General features: G+C 48.4%; 1 protein-coding gene across 5 annotated transcripts in view; it reads right to left on the bottom strand.

The window, feature by feature from the left end:
- Positions 1-25,161, bottom strand: part of SH3RF3 (SH3 domain containing ring finger 3) — a 508,325-nt gene that overhangs the window by 197,568 nt on the left and 285,596 nt on the right. For all 5 annotated transcript variants that reach the window (XM_075563366.1, XM_075563369.1, XM_075563364.1 and 2 more), the window contains exon 2: positions 7,005-7,280. In XM_075563366.1, the coding sequence (XP_075419481.1) occupies positions 7,005-7,280 (276 nt within the window). The remainder of the gene's footprint in view (positions 1-7,004; positions 7,281-25,161) is intronic.

Below are 25,161 nucleotides of genomic sequence, written 5' to 3'. Positions count from 1 at the left end.
CAGTCTCCACTGTTGGGAGACAGCATGATTTGATTCTGAGAGGACCCAGGAATTGACTGAAGACGTCTAGGGACTGAGGATTCCTGAGTGTTACAGGGTGAATTTATTAAAGGGCAGCCCCAACTGGCAAAGTAACAAAACTGTTTTCAATTGGAGTCCTGGTGGCATAGTGGGCTATGAGTTTGGCTGCTAACCAAAAAGTTGACAGTTCAAACCCACCAGTGGCTCCAACAGAGAAAGATGGGGCTTTTTGCTCCTCTAAAGACTTACAGCCTTGGAAACCCACCGGGACCTCTGTGAGTCATAATTAACTTGATGACAGTGAATTTGGAGTGAAATGGAGCTGAAAGTTTCATATAATTCTCGATAAGAACTTACTGAATGGTGTAGTTGAATGAATACACACCAAGTAAGCCACAAAAAGAATGCAACTTAAATCCCCCCCATGTGTGCCAAGTTTCACATTCAGTTCTTTACTGATAGTATGCTATCTAATCTTGAACTTCCCCGGCATGAATGAGGGGACTTCCAACAGTTCCTGCGCAAATTCCAGTATCTTTTAATTCAATTTTCCCACATGCTTTTTGAAGCCCGCTTGTATTCGTTTCCTGGGGATCCCTGGTGGTGTCGTGGTAACCCTTAGGGCTTTGATAGGTCAGTAGTTTGGAAACAGCCACCAGCAACTCAGGAGAAAGACATGGCTTTCGACTCCCATGCGGTGTTCTCGTCTTGGAAACTCACAGAGGCAGTTCTATCCTGCCCTATAGGGGCCGCTCTAAGTCGGCATGGACTCAATGGCAGTGCGATTCTGAGTTTTTGTGTTCGTTCCTGAGTAGCGTAACCAGTTAAGCACTCGACTCCCCGATGAAAAGGAGGCATTTGAAACCCACCTCAGAAGACCAAGCTTTGGAAACCCGATGGCGTACATGTGGGGTCCCCTCGAGTCAGGGTCAACTCAATGGCAATCAACAATGCTGGCAATCATGAACTTGTGGCTCAGTGGGGTTGCGGTAGCCTAAGGTTGGTCACAGAAGTAATCGTGGGGCACACCTTCAATGAGGTCATTGAACCAAGCCGCCTCCCCACCAAGTGCACCCCCCTCTGGGGATTTAGAGAGCAGCACCCGTCAAGGACCCATGATGGCATCACAGGATCCCTTAACAGACTTGGGGACTCCGTGCCTTCCAACCTTTTTATTTGCCGTGCCTAGCTTTTTGAACTGGACCTACAAAAATGTCAGGTCATAGACTTGAATGCTGCTTCACAAAAAGCAATGACTAATTCCCTACTCAACTAAAACAAAGACTGTGGGAACAAAGGCTGCGGAATGCTTTTCGTTCATGCCATTTTCACAGTCAGACCTGTCCACCAGACAACACTCAAGGCACAACTCTTTGTTTTCTTTTCTTTATTTACATTTTATTAGGGGCTCATACAACTCTTATCACAATCCACACATATACATACATCAATTGTATAAAGCACATCTGTACATTCTTTGCCCTGATCACTCTCAAAGCATTTGCTCTCCACTTAAGCCTTTTGCATCAGGTCCTCTTTTTGCCCCCCCTCCCTCCCCGCTCCCTCCTCCCTCATGTGCCCTTTGTAATTTATACATCGTTATTTTGTCATATCTTGCCCTATCCGGAGTCTCCCTTCCCCCCCTTCTCTGCCGTCCCTCTCCCAGGGAGGAGGTCACATGTGGATCCTTGTAATCAGTTCCCCCTTTCCAACCCACTCACCCTCCACTCTCCCAGCATCGCCCCTCACACCCTTGGTCCTGAAGGTATCGCCCACCCTGGATTCCCTGTGCCTCCTGCCCTCATATGCACCAGTGTACAACCTCTGCCCTATCTAGGTAGAATTCGGATCATGGTAGTTGGGGGGAGGAAGCATCCAGGATCTGGGGGAAAGCTGTGTTCTTCATCGGTACTACATCGCACCCTGACTGACCCATCTCCTCTCCTAAACCCCTCTATGAGGGGATCTCCATTGGCCGACACTTGGGCCTCGGGTCTCCACTCTGCACTTCCCCCTTCATTCAATATGGTATATATATACACACACACATACATGCACACACACACACACACACACACACATATATATATATTCTTTTTTTTTTGCATGATGCCTTATACCTGGTCCCTTTGGTACCTCGTGATCACACTGGCTGGTGTATTTCTTCCATGTGGGCTTTATTGCTTCTGAGCTAGGTGGCCGCTTGCTCACCTTCAAGCAAGGCACAACTCTTGCATTTACCCACCCGCTTCATGTCCTTTGCAAGTCCATTGACATCACCAGGGTGATTTTTTTTCTAAGGGAAAGTTAGTGCTACCTTTGTTTTTTCAATTCGTTTTATTTTTAGTTCTGAATTCTTAATCCACTTGCCTTGATCTAGATAGTCAACTTGACATGAGTACCTCCCTGTTTTCAGTACTGAGCCTTTGTTGTGCATTTCTTGTGTATCATGAGTTGGGTGGAAGGTGATGGAGTGCATCACCAAGTTTGCAATCAGCAGTCCATTTGCATTGTGCTGCTTCTCACTTGTTGCTATCCTCTCAAGGCAACATCACACATCCCAGTCCTGTTTCCCCTCTCTTTCCCTCCTCCCCTCACCTGAAGCCAAAGGCTGCCCTTTGATCACATATGGCTGGCTGTTTGAGGTGTTATGTACTGAGTGGGGTTCCCGTTTCCCTTGCACATCTGTCTAGGGCTGGGCTGAAAAATGGGCCACAGAGGGTAGTTCCATTTCAAACCCCGTCAATGAGTTTTAGAGACTCTGTCCTTTGCTTGCTCCAGAATGAAACGTTTAAAAAACAATGCCTGGAGTCCAAGCCAAGCTAGCACGAACCAATGATCCCAAAGAACCACATGGTCACTGGACGTGCGACATAAACGAAAGCTGTTACACTGAACTAGCCTTCTGCCTTTCGACTGTATTTTAGGCACTGGGGAAATGAGTGTGCTCGATATACAGTGGCAGAAAAGTGTCAAGCAAATAGTCCTGTGAACGGAAAATAGAATGAGCAGAAATGAGTCATACTCATGTCCATTGGAGTCTATATTTAGAGAAATTCAGAAGGGAAAAATGCAGGCAGAACAAGGCACCTAATCAAGATGGGCATAGCTCTGCCTAACTAAAGCTTTGCTCTACATTTATGCTATGAAATAAATTGTGTCCCCTGAAAGTATGTTCTCACCCCAGCATTTACTAACACGGCCTTGTTTGGGAATAGAGTCTTTAAAGATGTTACCAGTTACCAGGAGGTCATATTGGAGCAGTATGTCTTGTAATTCAAAATGAGGGGGTGTCCTTGTAAAAGACACAAGAGAAGACAGACACACACCAAGCCACATGGAGATGGAAGCAGAGACTGGGGTGAGGCATCTGGAAATTCAAGAACAAAGACTGTCAGGAAGTCCCAGGAGCGAGGATGAGTGAAAGAAGAATCGGTCCCGAGCGCCTGCAGAGGCAGCATGGTCCTGCCAACACCTTGATTTGGGCTTCAATCCTGTAGAACTGTGTAACAAAAAAATTGTAATACATTTGGAGAATTTTGTTACGATATCTCTAGGAAGCCACTGAGGTAAATATGAGGGGAAAGAGGGTATTATTGAAAAGGTTATGTTGAGCACGGTAGGAGGTGTCACAGTATAACTGATTGTCTTTGGGAATCAAACTGTCTAGATTAATCCAGAGGGTTCAAGAAAATACATAATGATATAGCTGAAAATGTGTAGGCTCTGGAAAAAGTAGACACCTGCTCCTCACTTATTGATTATCTCACTACCTGATAGGTTGCATTTACGTCAGGAGTTAAGAATCAGCTATGCAACCCTTTTGCTCATTGATGACTATGTCCAGCGGGCATGAATTTCAAGGTGATAGACAGGAATCACCCAGCTGTGATAGTTAAGGCTAGATGTCAACTCAGGTCGGAATTCTCAGTGGTTTGGCAGTTATGTACTGCTTAGAATCTGGCAACTACAGAGTGACATAGCCACCTTCTGTTTTGTGGCCTGATGGGGTCATCTTCCATTTTCTCATAATGTTGAGTTTCAATGTTAAGAACCTACCCAAGTGGATAAGTAAGAAGTGAATGTATTGTACTGACTTCCCACGAGGTCACTTCATTCATAACAAGAGATGCCCAGGTCCCCATATAGCTGACTTTCTTGTCACAGCCAATTGCAAATTAAATAGTGCCTTCTCAGAGAGGCCTCCCATGATGCACCGAGTTCATAGCATGAATGCCTACCGACTTCACAGTGACACGTGAAGACTTTTATAACCCCTAAGCACTAAAAAGATCATGCTACCCTCTTCACAAATACAAAAAAAAACAACCCCAAAACCTAAAAAAAAGCAAATAAATAAAATCAATAGTAATCATAAAATGCATCTGAAAAGTCTAATAAAGTTTCACTTTTGCCCATAAGGACTTATTTAATATTTATTTTGAAATCTTAAATTATATCATCAAGTATTTTGGAACTCATAGCCTACCCACTGGGTGCTCCAGTTGGTCGTTCCTCTGGAGTTATGCTTTCATATTTACTTCCTGTCTTGCTGATTGCCTGTTTTTCCCAGTAGGCTACAAGCGGTAGGAGGACAGGGAGTTGGTGTGCCCGGTCAGTACTGCAGCTCCTATCAATAGCATCATGCCAAGCAAGCAGTTGGGGCTTAGTCAATGTTTACTGAGTATGTGGGTCACATTCCCTTTTTGTCCCTATGTCCAATGTGTTCTGGTCCAATGTGTTCCACCAAAATAAATCACATTGGACGCACGGGCTGGTGGAACATTGTAGAGGGGTCTAGTGGTGGTACGATCTGTCAGGGTTAACTTCCACGAGATGACATCATGCCTGCCTGGGAGGCTCCAGACAACCGGAACCTTTCAGGGAAGAATGAGTTACCCAGTGACCCAGAGAGATTCTCACTGTAAAACCTTCTGGGGGAGGATGACCTTGTCTGGGTCACAAGAGCCAACTGAGCTAGGAAGAGCCTGGGGGCTAATAGGAAGGAGGCACTCATAAGCTGCCCCTTAGTAAGAGTCCAACCAGAGACCCGAAAGGGCTGATGGCGTCAGTGCTCTCAGTCACAAGCCATAGCACGGAGCTTCATGCGCCCACATCCCTGGCAGCATGCCACCCTGGTCCTTGGACAGAGAAAGAGAGGAACCAGGATGCTGGCTTCCCAGGAAGCGTCAGCAGCCAGATGACAACTGAAATTAGCATCAGAACACCTTGATGAAAGGAAGGAATAAAGAGTCGAATCTCTGAATGGAAAATAGATTATTCACTGTCAGGCTGAACAATGGGACAAGACATAAATAGCAGACATGAGCCAGCGCTGGCAGCACTGCAGGGAGCCCGCGCTGCAGACTTGGTGCCAGGAACCCAGAAGGCAGCACAGAGGATGCACGTGTGCTCGAGAGCCAAGGAGAGCAGGGCAAACACACCGGGGGTCGCCAGCCTCATCAGGACTGCGGGCCCTACTGCTGTCCACCTTAGAATGGCGCTGCTCATTTTCATGGCCAAAGTCATTCGACATCCTGCGTTCATCGTGATAGGGCTTCAGCGAAAAACCACCTAGATGTGCTCAAGTGGTGCGGATGTATGTGTTCATTAGGAGGCCCTGGTCATAGCCCAAAGTTCTCTGGAGCCGGCTGTTCAACACTGAGCCGTGGAAGACAGCAAATAGCAATGACCCATGGGCATCTGAGGTACCTGAGGGCACGAGTCAAAGACAGTTTCCTGTGCAGGGAAATGGGGGGAGGGTGGATTCTAAGGTCATATATGAGTTAGGTTTCTAGTGGTGCTACTTACAATTGTGTATGTGCATGAGCACACACACGTGTGTCAGAAAGAGAGGGCATCAGGGCTCGAGGGAGAGTCAAAGGAGAAACCGGAGGCAGAAGACCTGAGAGGGAGGGTCAAGCCAACCTTGGTTGACCTCATTCTCTGAGCGTCAGTTCCATCACTGGGAGCACCGGGCTCGGCCTCTCTCCCTGGGGCCCTTTGACAGTTTGTGAAGACGCAGTGAGAGCGCGGGAAGCTCTTCGAACAGCGTGGCCCTTATTAGATGATTAACAAATAGTAACTGTTTGTGTCGGTTTTCTTTCACACGTAACCACCTCAGCGGGCAGGGACAGCCGGGCACCCAGGCCCCTCTGTGAACCATTCAAAGCTCCTAAGACAACTCACACTAGATAAATAATATTTTGGGGTTTTGTCCATCCAAACATTGCTCTTTGTCGGCAAGTCTGGCCCAGACTGCTTGAATGACTCTAAGAAGTTGGGACAATAACCACATTGACGTCCCAGTCAGGTGGGCTCGTTCCCAGTGAACTGGATGGACTCTTTGGAGCAGTTTTCTCTGCTAAGTCTCATGAGGTTCTTTATTCCCTTGAATTTGAGTTGCCACTTAAAAGCCAGAGGGCCGTTTACGTGACTCGAGTTCACGGAGAGACCTGCTGTTAATGCTTGTGTTGGTTCACATTTTTTTCAAGCCCTTGCTATGTGACAGCTTCATTCATAAAAACCTTATAAAATGCATAATAACTATCATCCTCATATTACAGGAACAGACAGAGTAATCTTTCTCCTAGGGTGCTTTTGAACTGCTGACCTTGTGGTTAGCAGCCCAATGCCTAACTCACAGTACTATCCAGGCTCTTTGTATTAAGGCAACAATCTCACTGCCAGTAAGGGCATTCTGACTCATAATGACCCAGTACAAGGATTCCGAGGCTGTAGATCCTTATAGGAGCAGACTGTCTCATTATCCTTCTGTGGAGAGGCTGGTAGATTTGAACAGCCAACCTTCCAGGTAGCAACACAAAGCTTAACTCACTGCAGTCCCAGGGATCATTTAATTGAGGCACCAAGTCTCAAAGAGAAGGCAAAGCTCAACCCCTGAAGGGCTGGCTTGGAGGGGCAGGCGGGGATGTGTTCACAGTGGCTAGGAGTCGCCCAGAATAACTACAGTTTCACTTTACCTTGGTGAAGGTCAGACAGTCCTTGTCTTGGTCCTTGTCCTTGATCTCAAAATCATAAAGTGCTTTGCCCTGGGGCGGGGCCTGCGGCAAGGGCCGGAGGCACTGGATGTAGCTGGCAGGCAGGAAGCCGTGATTGCCATTGAGCTCCCCGTGGTACCAGTTCTCGTCCACCTTGCGGCGCAGCATGATGATGTCACCCTTGTTGAACTTGAGGTCGCCGGGTTCTTTCCCCTCGTAGTTGTAGAGGGCTTTTCCATAGGGAAGCTGGGAAATATTCTGAAAGCAAAAGAACATGCCTGGTTACTTGGCATGACCCTTCCCACTGCCTGCCCGAGGTGGGATTTGCTCTGAGGAGAATAGCGCTCCCGAGGCGGGGCTCAGTCTGGCAGCCCCTGGGTGATGCGAACGGTTAACTCCCTCTGATGTTAACACAAACGTTAGAGGTCTGGGTCCCCCAGAGACACCTCGGAAAAAAGGCCTGTCAGCCTACGGCTGAGAAGTCAGTCCCTGAAAACCCTCCTCGGGTGTACAGGTGGCAGCTGTGAGACAGACTGGACTCAGAGCAACCGGCGAGGGGATGTGCTGGGGCTGTGGGTGTGTACAGAGCGCCCTGGCAGTAGAGAACATTTAAGGAATAGACACCCTGGCCCAGGAATCTATAAGCCCCACAGCTCAGCAGAGTCAAAAGATTCTACGGAACTTGGACAATCATCTATCCACAAATGGCACCTGGTAGCCTATACACCCTTCTAAGCCTTGCACCTAGAGACTAACTCGCTCTGTGTCTAAGAGGGGCTAAGAGTAGCTCCATTTACCCATAAGGAACTGCGACACAAAGACAAACAACGTGCTCAAATCCCTCACCCAGAAGTGGGAGAGCAATGTGGTCCATTGGATTGCATCTGCTCCTGCCCCACACAAAGGTTTGTTGCAGTCCTAACCCTTGTACGTGATCTTACTTGGACATGAGGGTTTTCTTTTGTCGTGCTAATGAGGACTTAGGAGAATAGGTTGGTCTTAACCTTAATTCCTCCTGAATGATGGCTCAGAGAAAGAGAACACACTATGTGAGGGAAGTCTGATTGCATGTGACCACAGAGGCAGATGCCATCTGCACGTCCCGGAATTTCAGGAATTGCCAGCAGCCACTAGACCTTGAATGCAGCACAGCAAGACTTTCCCTTAGAATTCACCCCTGAACTCAGCCTTCTAAAATCCTGAACTGTTAGAAACCAAATCTCTGCTCCTAGAGCCGCCGACCCTGTGCTACTTGGTTAGGGCAAGATTGTGGAAACTGAGCCAGGAAGAAGCCAAGTCCAGGTGGCCTAGCTCTGGAATGTTGTGACCCACTACCCTCTGTTGGGTTTATTTCCATTGGGTGGTGTTGCTCCGTGACTTTAGTCCAGAAACAAGGAGAATTTCCAACAATGAACGTGGTCCTCCCTTAACCAATGAAGCCCTCCCAACACAGGCTGCAGCGTTCTGGGGGTGAGAACAGGTTTTCATGTGCTTATTCCATCCTGTCACTCTCGGATTCCATGGCACACATTTATGTTGCCCAGGGACGAGATGATTTCTTGACTATCAAATGCGGTACCATCAACGGTCTTTCAAAACATCACTCTTAGGACCTTGGTTCCCAGTACCCTGAACGTTTTAGAAGATGGGTGTAGCGCTTACACCCATGACGCCTGACATCTTTTGGTTCAGAACTTCACGTGCATACAATGCTGTCCTTTCAACGTCATGGGATGCTCCTCTCAGGGTCCCCAAGTCAGTCAGCCCATCCAGAAATTATCTGCCAACGTTGGCCTCAAAACATGACTGGCCCTGAAACGCAGCCGAGTTCTTGGCAATCTGCTGTTGCTCAGCAGTAAGGGGTCCATTGAGCAGCCCTGCCATGTACCACTCTGAATCTCGACTTGATGTCCGTGCCTGCCTCCTGGGCTCGGTTTCATAAAGACCAATGTCCACAGGGATTTCTCTTCATTTTCCATGTGGGTGGCCCCCATGGACTTAGCTGAGTAAGCACTGCCAAGAGCCAATTCTATGCCAAGGAAAGCCAAGCACAAAAACCTGACCCATTGTCCTGCGGTCCACACTCAACAATTTCGCAGCAGAAGCCACATTTTTCTCACCAGGGCTGCCTACGCCAAAGATTGCTTTAGTATTTGAATCAATCGATGTAAGCACAAAAGCCTGAAGCACTAATATATCGAAAACCCTTTGTAGAGGACTTAATAACATGTTGGCAACGCACTCACCCAACATTTATGTTTCAGCAACGTCAAAGGAGAGCAGTTAAGAGAGAACCTGCTGGTAAATTGACAAACAGCCACCACGAACCAATTAAATAGTAACACCAGAGGATTGTTCACTGCGCAACTCAGTGACGGAAAAAAATCCATTCGCTTTCAATCGCACCCATCCTGGGTAGCTTTGTCCTGTAAGTACAATACATTGTAATGAGCCGTGATTTTAGAGAGCTAAGGAAAGTGGACACTTTGTACTACAAGGACTAGGATCAGACAAGAATGGGGCTCTTGGTTGTGTGTCCCCAAAAGTATTCCATCTCCACGTGAGGGCTGGTCAGCTCCTAAGCAAGGACATTTTGCTTCTCCCACGGGGACAGGAGCTCGGGCACTTTTAATTGCCACAACTGGGTGCTATGGTTAGCTAAAGAGGAGGGTCTGAGAGCACTGCTCAAGTCTATCCATGGTTCCAACTTCATTTCTGGGCAATCTAACAGCTAGCTTGAGTCTCTGTCTGGATGTCTCACCAGCGCACTGACACCATGGGTTGCCCCTCATCCGGGCTCCCTCGTGCTGGGTACGGGCTCCCTACCAGGATGTGAGGCAAGCACCCAAATGCACACCCCTGTGCGCACTTTCCCCCTGGTTTCACCCATCCTGTTCCTTCCACGTCAGTGATTTAACCAATAAGTCCCTGTCTATACTTCTACTGCCATGGCCTTTATCTGCCAGACACGCTACCCTAAACAGACCCAAACCTCTTCTACTGAATGTCCAGAGTCCCTCAGCCCACGCTGAGGCTACGTGCCAAAACAGAGAGCCAATCCTCGCGTCCGTTGTGCTGCTTATACATTCCAAGGCCCTCACTGAGGGATTCAAGATCTTCAGCTTGGTAGTCAAGGCTCCTTGAAGCGGGCCTCACCACAGCTTTAACATACTTCCCACTCCTCCCGCCTTGGCAGAGGTGGGCAGCGCCCTTTTTCACAAAGAGGCTGCACTTGTGGACTCTCTGAGCCATTGCCCACAAGGTTTCCATCGCAGACTGAGCTCCAATCCTGCCTGCTCTGCTCTCCTCTCTCCCTCCCTCCCTCCCTTCCCAGGCTGTGCTCCTGAAACTTTTCATGAGCATCCTGAGCCTAGAGCTCAGCCCACTGAATTGAACCCCAATCCAAACTCACTGCCATCGAGCAGATGCCAAATCACAGTGACCTGTAGGACAGGGTCGAACTGCCCCTGTGGGTTTCTTAGGCTATAACTTTCTAGGGGAGGTGAAAGCCCCATCTTTCTCCCAAGGTGTGGCTGGTGGTTCCAAAATGCTAGCCTAGTAGATCGCAGCCCAATGAGTAACCACCGTAACCCCCAGGCCCACTGTGTCCGTTCCCTCTGAAAACAAAGCTCTCAGAACCAGGATTCCAGAGCCCAGAAGAACTGGGAGTCCTGGCACATAGTAAGTGCGCTTTCGATGCCCATTAGTAGAAATCAACAAAGGTTATTCCTGAAACAGGAACAGGACAGGGAGGGGGAGTCAGGAAGCTGGAAAAGAAAGACAAGGCTGGTTGAAACAACCGTCTGCACATGAATGACCCTCCCCAGAGCCCACCCAGAGCTGGTTAAGTAGCACAGAGAAGCACTGAGCAGTTAGTTCTTTCAGCAATGAAGCAGGGCATGGAGTTGGGGCCAAGCACCTTCTAGAGAAGCAGGAGCAGGAGCAGTATGTGGAGGATACTCAACCCAGAGCCACCTTTCTGGACAGAGCCCCTGGGGCCCACGGTCAGAGCTGATTAGCTGCGATGTAGGGCTGAGATCCCTCCACAAAGACCTGGGCCGGCTCCATTTCCAGTGTGACCAGGTGGTCCTGGAATGATAGTGCTAGTCTATGGGCAAAGAGGTGAGAGAAAGAAATCAGAGACGAGAAGAAAGGGAGAAAGAGACCTATTACTCTAACCCCCTTTCCTCACACTGTCTAGGAGTCAGCATCTTAGAGCACAAGAACCCAGAGAAGTAACAAACGATTTTAATTAGGATGTGGGACACCTTTCCGAGGGCAAGAAGAAAATTAAGGGGGTTGCTGCCTTGTGGAAGCGGGTGCTCACTGTTAGGAACTGCTAAGTAATGGTGACACTTAGCACCTTCACAGAGTCTTCCACCTTCAAAGTCCTTTCCAAGTATGAACTAATTAGCCCATGAACGAGGCCTAGAGGTAGGCAGATGCCATGATGATGAGGGGCGACTTCTGCACATCTCACAACAGCAAACTGGGGGGTTGCTGGAAGCCGGCTCCTACACATCCAAGTGCAAGCACACCTTGCAGGTTTCCTTTCTGACGCCAGACGTTTGAGCGCTCCCCTTTCTCAGATGGCTCTTTCCCTTCGGAGGAATGGGACCCACACATTGCCATGCAGCCATGGGCCGAAGTCATTAAGTGAAAGAAATAAAAGGAGAAGGGGGAATCCACCTGGGATGACTGCAGGATAATTAACACCAGCCGCCACCGCAAGGCATTAATAATAATTAAAACTTATAATGTCAATTTCATGGCCCATTACTCAGATGTATCACACAAATCTTTCTCTGAGCTTAATGTCCTGTCCCGTGGAGAGATGGGTGCTCACGCACGCACAGTGGGCTCTTTCCAGCTTCCACTGGGAGGAGACAGGCAGACAGTGGGCTGACAAATGTGCTGCCATACGCCACACTGTAGGCAGAGTTTTAAATCTCTCTGGCAGGGCGGACAGTGAGGGCAGGCACCATGGTTGGCATGAGCTGCTGTGGCGCTCCAGCGGAGCTAGAGGCCCAGTGCTCAAGTAGAGTGGTGAGTCACTTGTGCCAAGTCTTCTTACCCTCCCAGGTCTCTCAGCATATTGGGGCAGCAGCAATGGGTACAAGTCATTGTTCAGAGAACCCACTCATCTAGTAGATTTTAAGGACCAAACCAGGCCTGTCTTTCCAGTCTCTTTGGGCCTGTTCTTTTTTCCTGTAAGGCTTGTCACTGCTGTCATTACATGTTGCCTGGGTGACTGTGTTATCAATAGACAGCTTCTCCATATATTATGAGGACGGATAGTGGGTCTGCCTTTGTTCACTGTTGCCTCCCCATGCCCTCTCCCAGACCTCAGACAGGTTCTCACCCAAACCAACCTCATTGCTATTGAGTTGATTCCAACTCATAGTGAGTCTATAGGCCAGGACAGAACTGCCCCTTGGGTTTTTCAAGACTGTAATTCTTGACAGGAGTTTGATGGGAATAGACAGTCTCATCTCTTTCCAGCAGAGCAGCTGATGGTTTCAAACTGCTGAGCTTGCAGGGCGCAGCCCAACACGGAACCACTATGCCAGCAGGGCTTCTTGACATGGGTTACAAAATGCAAACGATACCAACTGGGTGGATGAATCTTAGGATGAACGAACAACTGGGATCAGGTCCTAGGGGAAGGCCTTTTGGCTGGAAGAACTTTCCTTCCCTATTATTTCCCCCACGTTTTGGGGCTCGGGATCCATCTAGTCAAAAGTCCTGCTACTAATAGGGACTGTGGGGCAACACATGGGAAAATCCCCAGGATTGCTCGCTAGGGCGGAGAGCAGTAGATGCCCACTGAAGAACTCAGCCTGATCAAAGCCAGGGCTTCAGAGACGGACAATGTCTCCCCCAGCCCAGTGCCTCTAGTCCTGCCTTGCACAGGGTGTATGGCGAAGAGTTGCTAACAGTTACAGCAGCATGCAGGATGTATTCTGGAAACGGGAGGTCAGCCACAGACCTATTATCTAAATGTAAGGAAATTACTATGCAGTGGAGCTTTGGTGAAGGTGGCGAACACACACACACACACACACACACACACACAGCCTTCATGTCAGGGCTGATTCATGGCTGTCATCTCAAGGGAAGCAGATCTCTAGGCCTCCTTTCAGGCAGCCAGTGGATGGGTTTGAACCACCGAGGCTAGAAGCTTGAAGGGAAGACATTGGAGTTATCTGGGGAGCTGACGAATGTGCTCTTCCCCAAGAATACTCAAGCTCCCGGGCATCAAGTCAGCTCCGACTCACGGTGAGCCAGTTTGTGAGAAGCTGCTACTGGTCCTCCCGTTCCTTCAGTGAGAACACTCCAAGTGCCCACTGAAGGGAAGGCCACCCCCCAAAAGACTCCTTGTTGAGCCCGACTCGGCGCCACTTAGACATGGCTGTGTTACAAGTCCCCTTCCAAGATGTAAGCAAACGTGATGCGTTCGCGTCCAGGGCATTGATTTATCACGGGATGTCAAGAGAAACGCGACTTCCTTTTTTCTCTTCGCACAGATGGAAGTGGCACACGTGTGGGTGGTGGTGACACACCAGATTATGCCTGGAGCAAGCACCAGGGAGGGACCGGGGTTGCTGGGACGCTTTGTGAAAAGGAACCTTCAAAACACAGGAGGAGGAAAGGTTATGTTTTTTTTAAGAGGTTTTCTACTCCCACAAAATTTTACAGCCTTGGAAACAAAATTTTACAGCCTTGGGGCCAGGTCCACCTCATCCTCTAGGGTCGCTGTGAGTCAGCATAGCAACTTGTGGCTGCAGTTTGGTTTGTGGTGCTGTCGTGGCTACATGGTGGGCTGCTAACCACAAGGTCAGCAGTTCAAAACCACCAACTGCTCCTCAGGAGAAAGCTGAGGTTTTCTACCTCCACAAAGGGTCACAGCCTCAGAAAGCACAGGGGCAGTTCTAGGGTGCCCTAAAGCGCCACTCTGTGTGCCTCAAAACTGACTCGAGGGCAACGGGGTTCTGTGCTCTAGGAGAAAGAACTTGATCTTACCTTGTGTGAGCTACGCTGCTGCAGTTTGTTCGTTCTTGCTGCTTAGCTGGTATTCTGACTAGTTCAGGGAACACGATATCTAAGAGGTATTTATGAGTTCTTTAGACTCACAACATTCTTCAGGCCCAAGTCTTTATTTTATGAATGCTGGTGACCTTTTATCACTTTCATTTCAAAACAATGCTCATTAGCATGAACACGCTCAGGTGTAGACTAAGTGGAAATGGCATGCCGTTTTGACGCTGCTTTGTCTTGAATCATATGTTCGACCAGCACATCCCCATCTTCCAGTGCACAAGTCGGGTCTGTGATGAAGTCGTCACCATCTCCCATTCTAACCCACAAGTCCCTGGATTTCAGTTTCAAGGCTACATTCCAAGTTCCTTCTTGTCATTTTCTCATGAAAGGCCATCCATAGGATCCCGGGTTTTATTTCTTCCCCTCTATTACTCTGATGGCTTTTCCAGTCCCCATATATGTGCGTTCATTCTTAGGCAACACCTGCACTGGGCCAGACACTGTACCAGATTCTAGATGCTGGAAGTGAATGAGACACACAGATGGGGAGAGAGGGGTTTGCAGGTCTCTGAGGAGGTGATTACATTCTGTGGGTGGGTAAACTGGTGGTGTAACCTCCAATCGGGGGCGGGGGGGATGCTTAATAATACTTACATAGAATGCAAGGGGAGAATGTGCCCGGTACTGTGCCCCTATTTGGACACTTTTTACTTAGTTTGTGTCCAGCCCTTGGTGACCCAGGTCATGTGCTATAGAGTCCTGGGACGTTACATTCTGTTCTTTCAAGGCACAGGACATCTTACATAGGTCACACTAGAAGGATTAGATGTGGAAACCCCACTAGGCAACATGGTCTTCACTTCAAACTCCCCTGTAGCAGATTTAAGGAACCAACATACTCTCTTGAACATAAAGCTGAAACGCTCTAGAGTGAGAAGAAACAGGTGACTGCTATCCCAGGGTAAAGGAATTGGTGGTCACTGGACTTGGGTTGGGATATCTTGCTTTGAGGATGCCTAATGAATGGTGGGCCAGGTATACCGTATCATTAGTATTTTAACACTCTCTTTGCTTTCTTCTGAATGTTTTAGTCTAGAAGGCATGGCTCTGCCTCTGTGAATGAGTGTTATGGAAAGTTGTACCCTATCACCAACCCCCATTGTGCATGTAAATAATTTACAGTCACTTAAGTGTTTAATCTGTACCAGTCAAAAATCGACCTACACATGTATGATTTCCTTTCCTTAATAGTGTTTTCATTTATATACCATAGACTAAATTAATGACACTATCAATAGAATTACCTTCTTCCCCAGGAAAATCAAGATCAGAGGAAGGCTTATCAACAAATGGAGATATATAGATGACACTTGCTGAACGTGAAGAGGACTTGAAGCACTTGCTGATGAAGATCAAGGATTGTGCCTTCGGTATGGATTATGATTTAATGTAAAGAAGACTAAAATCTTCACAACTGGACCATTAAGTAACATCATGATCAACAGAGAAAAGTTTGAAGTTGTCAAGGATTTTGTCTGGCTTGGATCCACCATCAGTGCTCATGGAAACAGCCCCCAATAAAATGATTTAAAATAAAATACCAGCCAAAAAATAAGATTAAAATTATAATTAGTGGAGGGAGGTCTTGAATCGCCTGCTGACTCAAATAATTGACAAAGATGATTGAGATTGGAAACATTTCAGAATGCTTTGTCCCGCGAGGTTCTCAGTAGGCTTTGGTTTCTGCCTGGCTTTGGTTTCTGCCTGGCTGCCTTTCTTGTAGTAGATCCACTCTGTCTTTTTTGGATGCTGCCAATGCCAGGAAATGGACTTATATGAAGAAATAAAGTCGGACTGTTTGTTTTGTTTCTCTGCTGAACACCATATATTAAAAATAAAAAATAAAGATTGCTCTATCTGAAAAAACAAAAACAAACAAACAACAGCAACAACAGAGATCAAAGACATGTCGCATTAGGTAAATCTGACCTCGTTAGAGTATTGAAGAGCAAGGATGTCACTTTGAGGATTAAGGTGCACCTGACCCCAGCCATGGTATTCTCCATTGCCTCATACGAATGTGAAAGTTGGACACTGAATAAGGAAGATTAAAGAATAATGAGCACACTTGAATTGTGATGCTGGAGAAGAATGCTGAAAGTAGCATATGCAGGGTTAACAGGGAAAACCTATCTGTCTCGGAGGAAGCATGACCACAGTGCTCCTCAGAGGCAAAGATGTCAAAGATATGTTACATACGTGTTGTCAGGAGAGGCCAGTCCCTGGAGAAGGACATCACGCTGGGTAAAGTGGAGGGGCAGCAAAACAGAGGAAGGCCCTCAGCAGGATGGACTGACACCGTGCTACAATGAGGGGCCAGGCATAGGAACAATTGCAAAGGTGGTGCAGGACCATGCAGTGTTTTCTTCAGGTATGCATAGGGTTGATATGGGTTGGAACTGACACCACCACCACACCACCACCAACAACAACCAGGGGGATGACTGATACTGTTACCTATCCTGAAATGAAAATGAAGTTTCTAAAGTGAGCCAGAGATAGATATAAATCATACATATATGTGAATGAATGTTGGGCTCACACTTACTTCTAGTCCCAATCTAAGAACAATTAGTTCTTATAACACGGCCCTGCTAGATGCGCACTGTCATGAAGAGAGTACTGAAGATACGGGTGCTACATCAGTGTGATGAAGAAACTAGATGGTGCCCAGCTGTCAGAAATAATAACCTCTGGAATCTGAAAGCCTTGTCTCCAAACAAGCAGCCATTTAAGGGAAGTGGCAACGAATTCCACATGGAAGAAGCACATCAGCCTGTGCGATTTAAGGATTGTAAGTAATAAAATCCAAGTCTGAAGGAAGGGACCAGATCTGAGCTTAAATTCTGAACCCAGTTTGCACAAGGCTACGGATGGCGATCTGCTTGTTGCTGTGTTGGATGCCAGTAGAAGCCCAACATGCATTTGCGGCCCCCCCCCCCACGTGAGTTACGCCTTCAGTTAATCCCCTCTGCTTATGGTCCAAGGATATGAATAGACTTGCTACCGACAGAGAGCACTATAAGGTTGATTACGGCTGATGCAGCTAGGTTAAAATGCAACACCTTATCACTTAATATCCTTTTGCCCATTCTATAGATGTTTTAAAATATTTTCTATGTTCTTTAACATTGAGTTGTTCTCTATTTTGTTTTGGCCCTGCTGTTGGGTTCATTATGTGTGTGCGTATTTTGTATGATTTCCTGTATATCAAATCGAGGATAGGTAAATCTCTAAATATAGTCAGTAACTGGGTTAATAATTACCTAGGGGTATGGCAATGGGAGGAGAGGGGGAAGTGGAGAGCTAAGAGCAATAAATATGAGAAGGAAATATTCTGAAATTAATGGTGGTAATGATGGTACAACTCATCTTAATGAATGATTAAATTGTATGATAACTGGCTTGTATGTGCCAATAAGACTATTAAAATAATGTAAAAGAATAAATAAAAAGAAGAATGCCTATGGTGTTTCTCCAAACACGGGCGGGATGAGGGCACCGTAGCTGCGGTGGCGGCCTGCACCCGTGAAGGCTGGCAGGAACTGCCGGCACCAGGGAGTGTGGGCCAACGTTCATGTTTCTGCACGATCCGGGGAGATTTCAAAGCGGCTTTTCTTCTTTTGTCTTTTGCGTTTAGTTTTTGTGTTTGGACTTTCTCCAGGCTTTGTGAAAGGCCATCATGTCATGTCTGGCTCGGGAATCTTTATGCTTCCAGCGGCATTTTGCTGGACGGTGATCGAGCCCGATTCTGAACTGGTCTGCGGTGTGGGCTTACGAAAGGCTCGATGTCTTCTTGGAGACATCGGTGCCGTAGGGCTGGACGGAGTCCTTTGTACGGAGGGCGTACAACTCACTCGGGACTCCTTTGCATGAAAGGTGCTCTAGATGAAGCGATGCCGCTCTTTTGCCCTAGCAGGAGCACAGCACTTCCAACTTGCTCTCCCATCAGCCTGCACCGCTGTGCACTAAAACGATCATGACACAAACAAGACGTCTTTTTCCAAAGCACCACTTCCTCTTCGCCTCAAAGGTCCAGACTTAAAAACAAAACTTGATCTCCCGAGAAGAAGCCAACTAACTGCTAAGCCACTCACAGATGCTCCCCTGCAAAGAAGGGTGACCCTAAGGTCATGCTCAGTTGGAGCGAAGAAGGCAAGACTCAAACGCAGTTCTTCTAGAAGTAGACTGAACAGCCACTCTTAAAAAGGAACCCAAAAAAGTGCACCAGACTAGGAAAGAGCTCAGCGGGGGAACTTGTTTTTATTTTTCTTCTTAAATTTGGCTAGGATGAATACAAACACTGGTACCGAAGACCGTTCTGTTGGAAACCAGGCACGCCTCTTGCACACAGGTGCGCACACACGGACGCACCGCGGGCTGGCCTCTGGCTCAGCGTCTGCTCTGCCGCAGTTCCCGGGCTCCAATACAATGAAAACTTCCCTCCCTTAGGGCGATCACACCTCCTAGAACGCTCCGCCCCGCCCTTCAGGGGCAGACAGCCAGGGCCTGCTGGATGGCAGGGGCGATCTCGGGCTGCTGAGGCCAGGCTAGGAGCCCGATTCTTCCTCCTACCTGGGATGAAGAGGAAGAAGGCTCCAGGCTGTACCAACCAATGGAAGCCTCCACGCTTGCCCTCGGGTCTGACTCAGAACGCAGCATCCGAGCCTTAACCTCCCGGGAATCGCATCCCATGCCCGGGGGGCTTTCCACTCCCATCAAGGGTCACAGTCTAAGAAAAGCACAGGGGCAGTTCTACTCTGTCCCTTGGGGTCGCTATGAGTCGGTATCACTCGATGGCAGTGGTCGGGTTGGGAGCTAGGATAGATAATGACATTTTCAGCATTTAAGTCCTCCTCTTCAATGTGGTGAGATCTATCAGCACATATCGGAAAATACCCGCCAATTTAGCCATTGTACATAATTAGTGTTCACCACGCTGCACAACCAGCCATTCCCAAATGATTTCCATCACCCTTCACAGACACCCGGTCCCCCGGAGCAATAAGTCGCCGGCACTTGCTTTGAGCACCAGTTGGACCTTCCTAATAAACTTCCTCGGAGCGCTCTCCATACTGAACGGAACTCCGTGGGGGCTCTGGGCCTTGAGGAGCCCTAACCCATGTGAGTTACCAACTTCTTCCTCTCCTCCTCCTCCTCCTGAAAGAGGAGAAAATGTGCAGGGAAACGACATCAAGGGAGGAATAAGAGCGAGACGCGTCCAGGAACTGGAAAGGGTTAGAATTCATGGCAGGCAGGGAGCTGAAGGCAAGACCACGGCTCCCTGCGTGAATTCGGCAGGTGTCCTCTCACAGAGTGCCCTGTGAGCCACTTGGCTGAGCAGAGGGCCCGCAAGAACACAGGGCCGCTTTCCCCTCACAGGGGGGCCCTGAAGGGCATGGCGAAGACCCTAACAAAGCATGACATGGGATCTCTCACTGAAATAAAAATGTAGACATCTGGAGGCTCGCTCGGGTGAAAGTGCTCTGCCTTCCCGCTCCTCGGAGATGGACGGAAGCCCCTCAGTGTGCAAATGGCAGGCGTAAGGGCAGCCTGAGCACCTGAATGCGGCCGCCTGGTCTTCTACACGTGTTTCAGACGGCTCTGGAGTAGGGCCCTGCAGGCATGACTGCCCCCTGCGGAGGGCATTCCCAGGATCCCTTCTCTTCTCCTTGATTTCCAAAACAAGTGCCCACACAAGGAGCTAACAGAATGAGGCTTCCGAGCCCCCAGGAGAGTCTCCTGTTCTCCACGCCCCTACCCTGTGCTCCCTCAGACACAATCCCAACACCCCACCGACCCCCCTGCACCTCACTGTCTCGTCTGTGGCCCTGGGCGCCGAACAAGCCCTGCTCTGCCATATGAAACGGGGGCTCAGCCCTCATGCTCTTCCCTCGCCATCTGCCTCTGCGACTCTAGCGCAATCAGGGGGCTGCCTTGGCCAAGACCCCCTCCGTTCTGCTAACTGATTTCTCATCTCTCTGAGCTTGATTTCATGAACCATCCCTAAAGTGCGAAGAAAGCTTGCTGACATCCAGCTCATAAAGGAAATTAAAATTAATTTTGTCCTGATAATTATGAAAACATGAGATCATTAGAACCGCCTGTGGAAGTTTTCACCCCAGGGCTGACTGGCAATCACGTATCCAGATCATTAGTAAGTATTTGTTCGGGGTTCAGAAAGCCTAGTTCATTCAGTCTCCTGAACCCATCTTTCACCCACAGTGCAGGAATTGATATATATATAGGTACAAATGAATACACAGATACACACTATTACCATTGCACCTAGTTGTTGACCATTTGACCCGGACTCATGGCATGCCCATGTATGTCAGTACAGAACTGCATGCTCCATGTGGTTTTTCTTGGCTGATCTTTTAGAAGTAGATCACCAGGCTTTGCTTCAGAAGCACCTCTGAGTGAATTAGAATCTCCCATATTTTGGTTTGTAGCTGAGTGTAACACACACACACACACACACACACATTCTCTCTGTCTCTGTCTCTCTCTCTCAAATACTGCTTCTCAAACATAGTCCACCCACCCACATGCCTGAGTTGATCTTTCTGTAGTCAGTAAGGAGAGGAGAAAAGGGAAAATATCTAATACTAGGATAGATCCGGAATTTGTTAACTACAGAAGTTCAGGGCAAATTCAGCCTTCCACCTGGTTTTACAAATAAAGTTTTATTGGAACACAACCATGACCATTTGTTTGCAGACTGCCTGTGTCTGCTCTTGAGTTACAAGAGCAAAGCTGAAAAGCTGGTGCTGGGATCATGCAGGCAGCAGAGCCCAAGCTCTGTCCCACCGCGTCCTTTGGAGAAAAGAGTGCTGAGCTCTGGTAGAGACTGACAGGGTTCATCATGGCCCACCGTCAGCTGTGTGTACAGTTTCCCCCTCAATTCCAGGAAAAGGGTGGGCCGGGGTGGGGGGAGGCAGCAGGGACCATCTGTGTAAAGTTAGTGTGTGTTCCATTGAAGAACACTCTGTTGGCATCAAAGCAGTGGGTTGGGAATCGGAGACAGTCCTGGCTCTGCCATGGCCTTGAAATGTGGTTTGTGACAAAGTACCTTAATTCTCGGAGGCTTAGTGCGCCCATAAACTGGAGATAATCAAATCTGCCCTCCCACATTTCCTAGTAATGTCAAGAGGATACAATTGATGGTATGTAAAGAGCTTTTCATTTCTTAATGAAGAAGGTGCTCTAAAAATGATGATCACAGACTGTTTGCTGAGGCATCAACTGTCCCCGGAACCTCGATGCCAGTGCTAGAAAAGGCAGACGTCTCTAAGCATAGAAATGGCCAATAACGACCTAGTCACTCTGCCCTGGAAATCCACGCAAGGTAAATAGCGGTCAGAAATATGCCTTTCTGGTTTGCCACTGTGTCTTGAGTACCTACACAGCACTCGGCACATATTGGCTCAATAAATATGGCGAATGGAAGTGAAGTCAGCAAAACGTCTAGAGCTAGTTGAGGAAATTAGCAAAGTTGCAAGATAGATACAGTTCAATAAACAAACACTGGCTGGTTCTCTATACACGGGAGCAGGGTGGGGGCGGTGGTAAGAAAAATATAAAAGGGAAACAATTCACTTTGCAACAGCATCTAAGAGAATAAAACACCTAAGGGTAAATCTAACCAGGGACTACATAATGAAACGTATAAAATATTACTGAAAAGGATTGAAGAACTCTTAAATAAATGTAACAGTACTCCACGTACACGGAGGGGAAGATTTAATGTTATTAAATTGTCAATACCACCCCAAGCAATCTATCGATTTAATGCAATCCTGGAAAAAAAATCACAGAAACATAAACACCAATCCTCGACATGATATGGGATGGCGAGAGACCCTAAGTAGCCAAATCAATGCTGAAAGACAAGAACAAAATAGAAGGGATTCATATTTCGTGATTTTAAAACATACCACACAGCTGCAATAATCAAAACAGCTGGGTGCCGATCTCACCATCTACACATAGACCAATGGAATAAAACCGAGAGTCCAAAAATAAACCCACACACCTATGGTCAACAGGTTTTGGACAAAGGTGCCAAGTCCACTGGATGGGGTAGAGTAAAAGAGTGGTAGGGAAACTGGGTTTCCACATGCAGGAAAAAATGTAACCGAATCCACGCATCAAGGACTGAAAATGTGCTCCCTCAAGGCATAACATTTTAGAAAGACAAAGAGGAGTAATACTGTTGCGCCTAGCTATCAACAGTGATGTCCTTCATAAGATTTGGTTCCATAACGTGGAAGCTTGGGGTCCTGGTCTCACGGGACTTTTCTGTTCATTAACCTAGGAATGTGTCTGGTGCTTCTGTTTGACCTCCTATTTCTCTCTTCACTGATTGCTCTCTACTCACCTGAAGCAACAGAAAGGCAGGAACAGAAGGAGAATATGGAATGTGTGGTCTCTGATCCTGATCAAAAGGTCCTGATCAAAGGGAGAAACGCAGGTCAGAAACCCAAATTCTCAAGGATTCTAGACTTTCCAGAGCCATGGAGGGTAAATGGACCTCAGAAAGTCCGGCCTGAGATCAGCGTCACACCGTAGCGGGACAGTGAGTTTCTATTCATGGGAGAGGACCAACTCCTTCCAGGCCGGTGAGAACGGTCACACAACTCAGAGAACGTCACCCACGTCGCTACATTGTTTGTGTAAAAATCGCTGAATTCGGATAGGCTTTACTCTGTGGATTCTACCTCAGCAAAAGAAATAAAAAATTAGGGGTGGGGGGAGTAAGGAAAGTCAACTCTACACTGATTTCTTGTCCATGAGTGATACAACCATCATGGAACTGCTTTCTTGTTCATGAACGAAACCATCCTTTCACCATCCTCTCTCAGGTTTCCATGTCCTGCTGCCTGGAGTTCAAGGGATACTTCTGTTTTCTCAAAAGGAACCAATTTTTAAGGAACACCTCACATCCTCTGTGCCACAGACGACTCCGCACACTTGATACATGTTAGCCCATTTAGTCCTTACAGCAACCTAACACGCCAGGTCTTAATGTCACCCACGATTGAGAGACAGGAAATGGAGGGACACTGAATGTCAGCCATGATTGAGAGACAGGAAATGGAGGGACACTGAATGTCAGCCACGACTGAGAGACAGGAAATGGAGGGACACTGAATATCAGCCACAACTGAGAGACAGGAAATGGAGGGACACTGAATATCAGCCACGATTGAGAGACAGGAAATGGAGGGACACTGAATGTCAGCCACGACTGAGAGACAGGAAATGGAGGGACAGCTTAATTCCTGGGCCAGAGTCAGTGAAGTGGTAGACATGGTAGAATCAGGACTTGAAACCAGGCAGCCTGAATTCCGAACCGATGTACCAACCCTAAAAATAACAACTTGGTCATTTATTTAGCGACTCTCCAATGCCACAAACTGAAGATCATTCGATTACTGTTCACAAGAACTCTGTGCAGTCGGAATTATTATTGATGTTTTATAAGCCAGAAAAAGGAAGGGAGGTACATAAGGGGACGGTCAATTCACAGAGCTAATATGAGAGGAACCGGGCTTCAAGTCCAAGGCCATAGCAGTTTGAAGTGTGTATTCGTCCCCTCCGCCCTGACTCTCTGCCCTCACAAAATGCGGAGGGAAGTACCTTATAGAACGGAGATCATGATGAGTTTGATGTAAAGAAAAAGGCAAGATGTCAATTGCTTACTCGTTAGACAATAAATAGGTCCAACATCTGTGTTGACCTTTATCCGATTCAGAGAGAACTGCTTTGTTCCCCACTCTCAGGGATGATAACCCTCGATTACGAAGTAACATTTGTGCCCAGGTAATGACATCACTGAGCATGCCTGGCATAGAATCGTCTCTTTTACATTGAGAAGGCCGGTGTCTGTCCAGTGGCCACTGACCTCATCAGGATCCTGACCATCTCTCTGAAGCCAAGTGATGACAGGCATTCCAGTCGCAGTCCATGCAACTCCCTCCACCCCAGGGTCTGTCCAGGCCTGAACCAACTAGTCGCCAGGTTGTCCTCTCCCTGATGGCCTACCCTACCTCCTGTAAGAAGAGCGCCCATTGGTTCCCCTCTCCCCACAGGGCAGCGATCTGCCCTCGGGCCCACGTCCCTCCCTCCATTCATCCAAGCTCAGGGGAGCGGACCCGCGGGTTGTCTGGCGACCCCCACGGGGGACCATCCACCCGCACCGCTGCCGCGGACCTCTCCACCTGCCCTCCGTGCGCTGGCCTCCCACCCCCGCCCGCCCCCGCCAGCCCCTGGCAGCCTAGCGCCAGCTCCACTCCTGGCGGGGACCCTGCGCTGAGCACTTCCCGCCGACGGGAGCCATAGCCCAACCCGCGCCTGTCCCGGACCCTGAGCTTCCGCGGAGCGCCTCGCCCCGCGCTGCTGAGTCTGCCCACCAAGGGCCCCCCCCTGCGCAAGGCACAAGAGTAGGTGCCCTCCCCAGGGTGTTGCGGGGACCCCGGCGGCCACGACTCTGAGCCTGAGCAGAGGAAGGGCACCATTGCCCCCTGCGGTTTCGCGCCAAGCCTCCTTTGCCAGCGCCATTACCCCCTGCGGTTTCGCGCCAAAAGGGCGGAGAGCGAACACCATTGTTCCCTGCAGTGTCCCGAAGCTGCCTGCGCAGCTATCCAAGGGGCCGCTCACAGCCCGGGCAGATCAAACACTCCACCTGCAGTCTCGGCTTTGCAGTCCCTGAGGAGCCTTCAGTGAGCTCCAGCCAGCTCTCACCATCTGGGGCCCTGTTGGGTCCCCAGTGCCAGCCCTAAGCCTGCCGCAGCCTGCCCCAGCCACCCCAGGAGACGGCACAGTGGCCTGAGCCTCCACACAATAAGGTTACTCCTGTCTCCCAGAAGCATGGGGCCTATTAAAGGATCAAGGAAAAATCAACAGACCACATCACTCCCAACAAAAAAATCAGAAAAACGAGGCACTTTAACAGACCTAACGTCACTCATAGAAGAAACAGATATAGATCAGCCACAAAAGGAAATCTTCAGAACTCTGCTTGCAGTAATAC

This window comes from Tenrec ecaudatus, chromosome 11 (assembly GCF_050624435.1).
Source record: "Tenrec ecaudatus isolate mTenEca1 chromosome 11, mTenEca1.hap1, whole genome shotgun sequence".
In the NCBI taxonomy this organism is placed as follows: Eukaryota; Metazoa; Chordata; class Mammalia; order Afrosoricida; family Tenrecidae; genus Tenrec; species Tenrec ecaudatus.
Note: the sequence above shows the minus strand (reverse complement) of the source record. Positions and strands in the feature narration are given on the sequence as shown.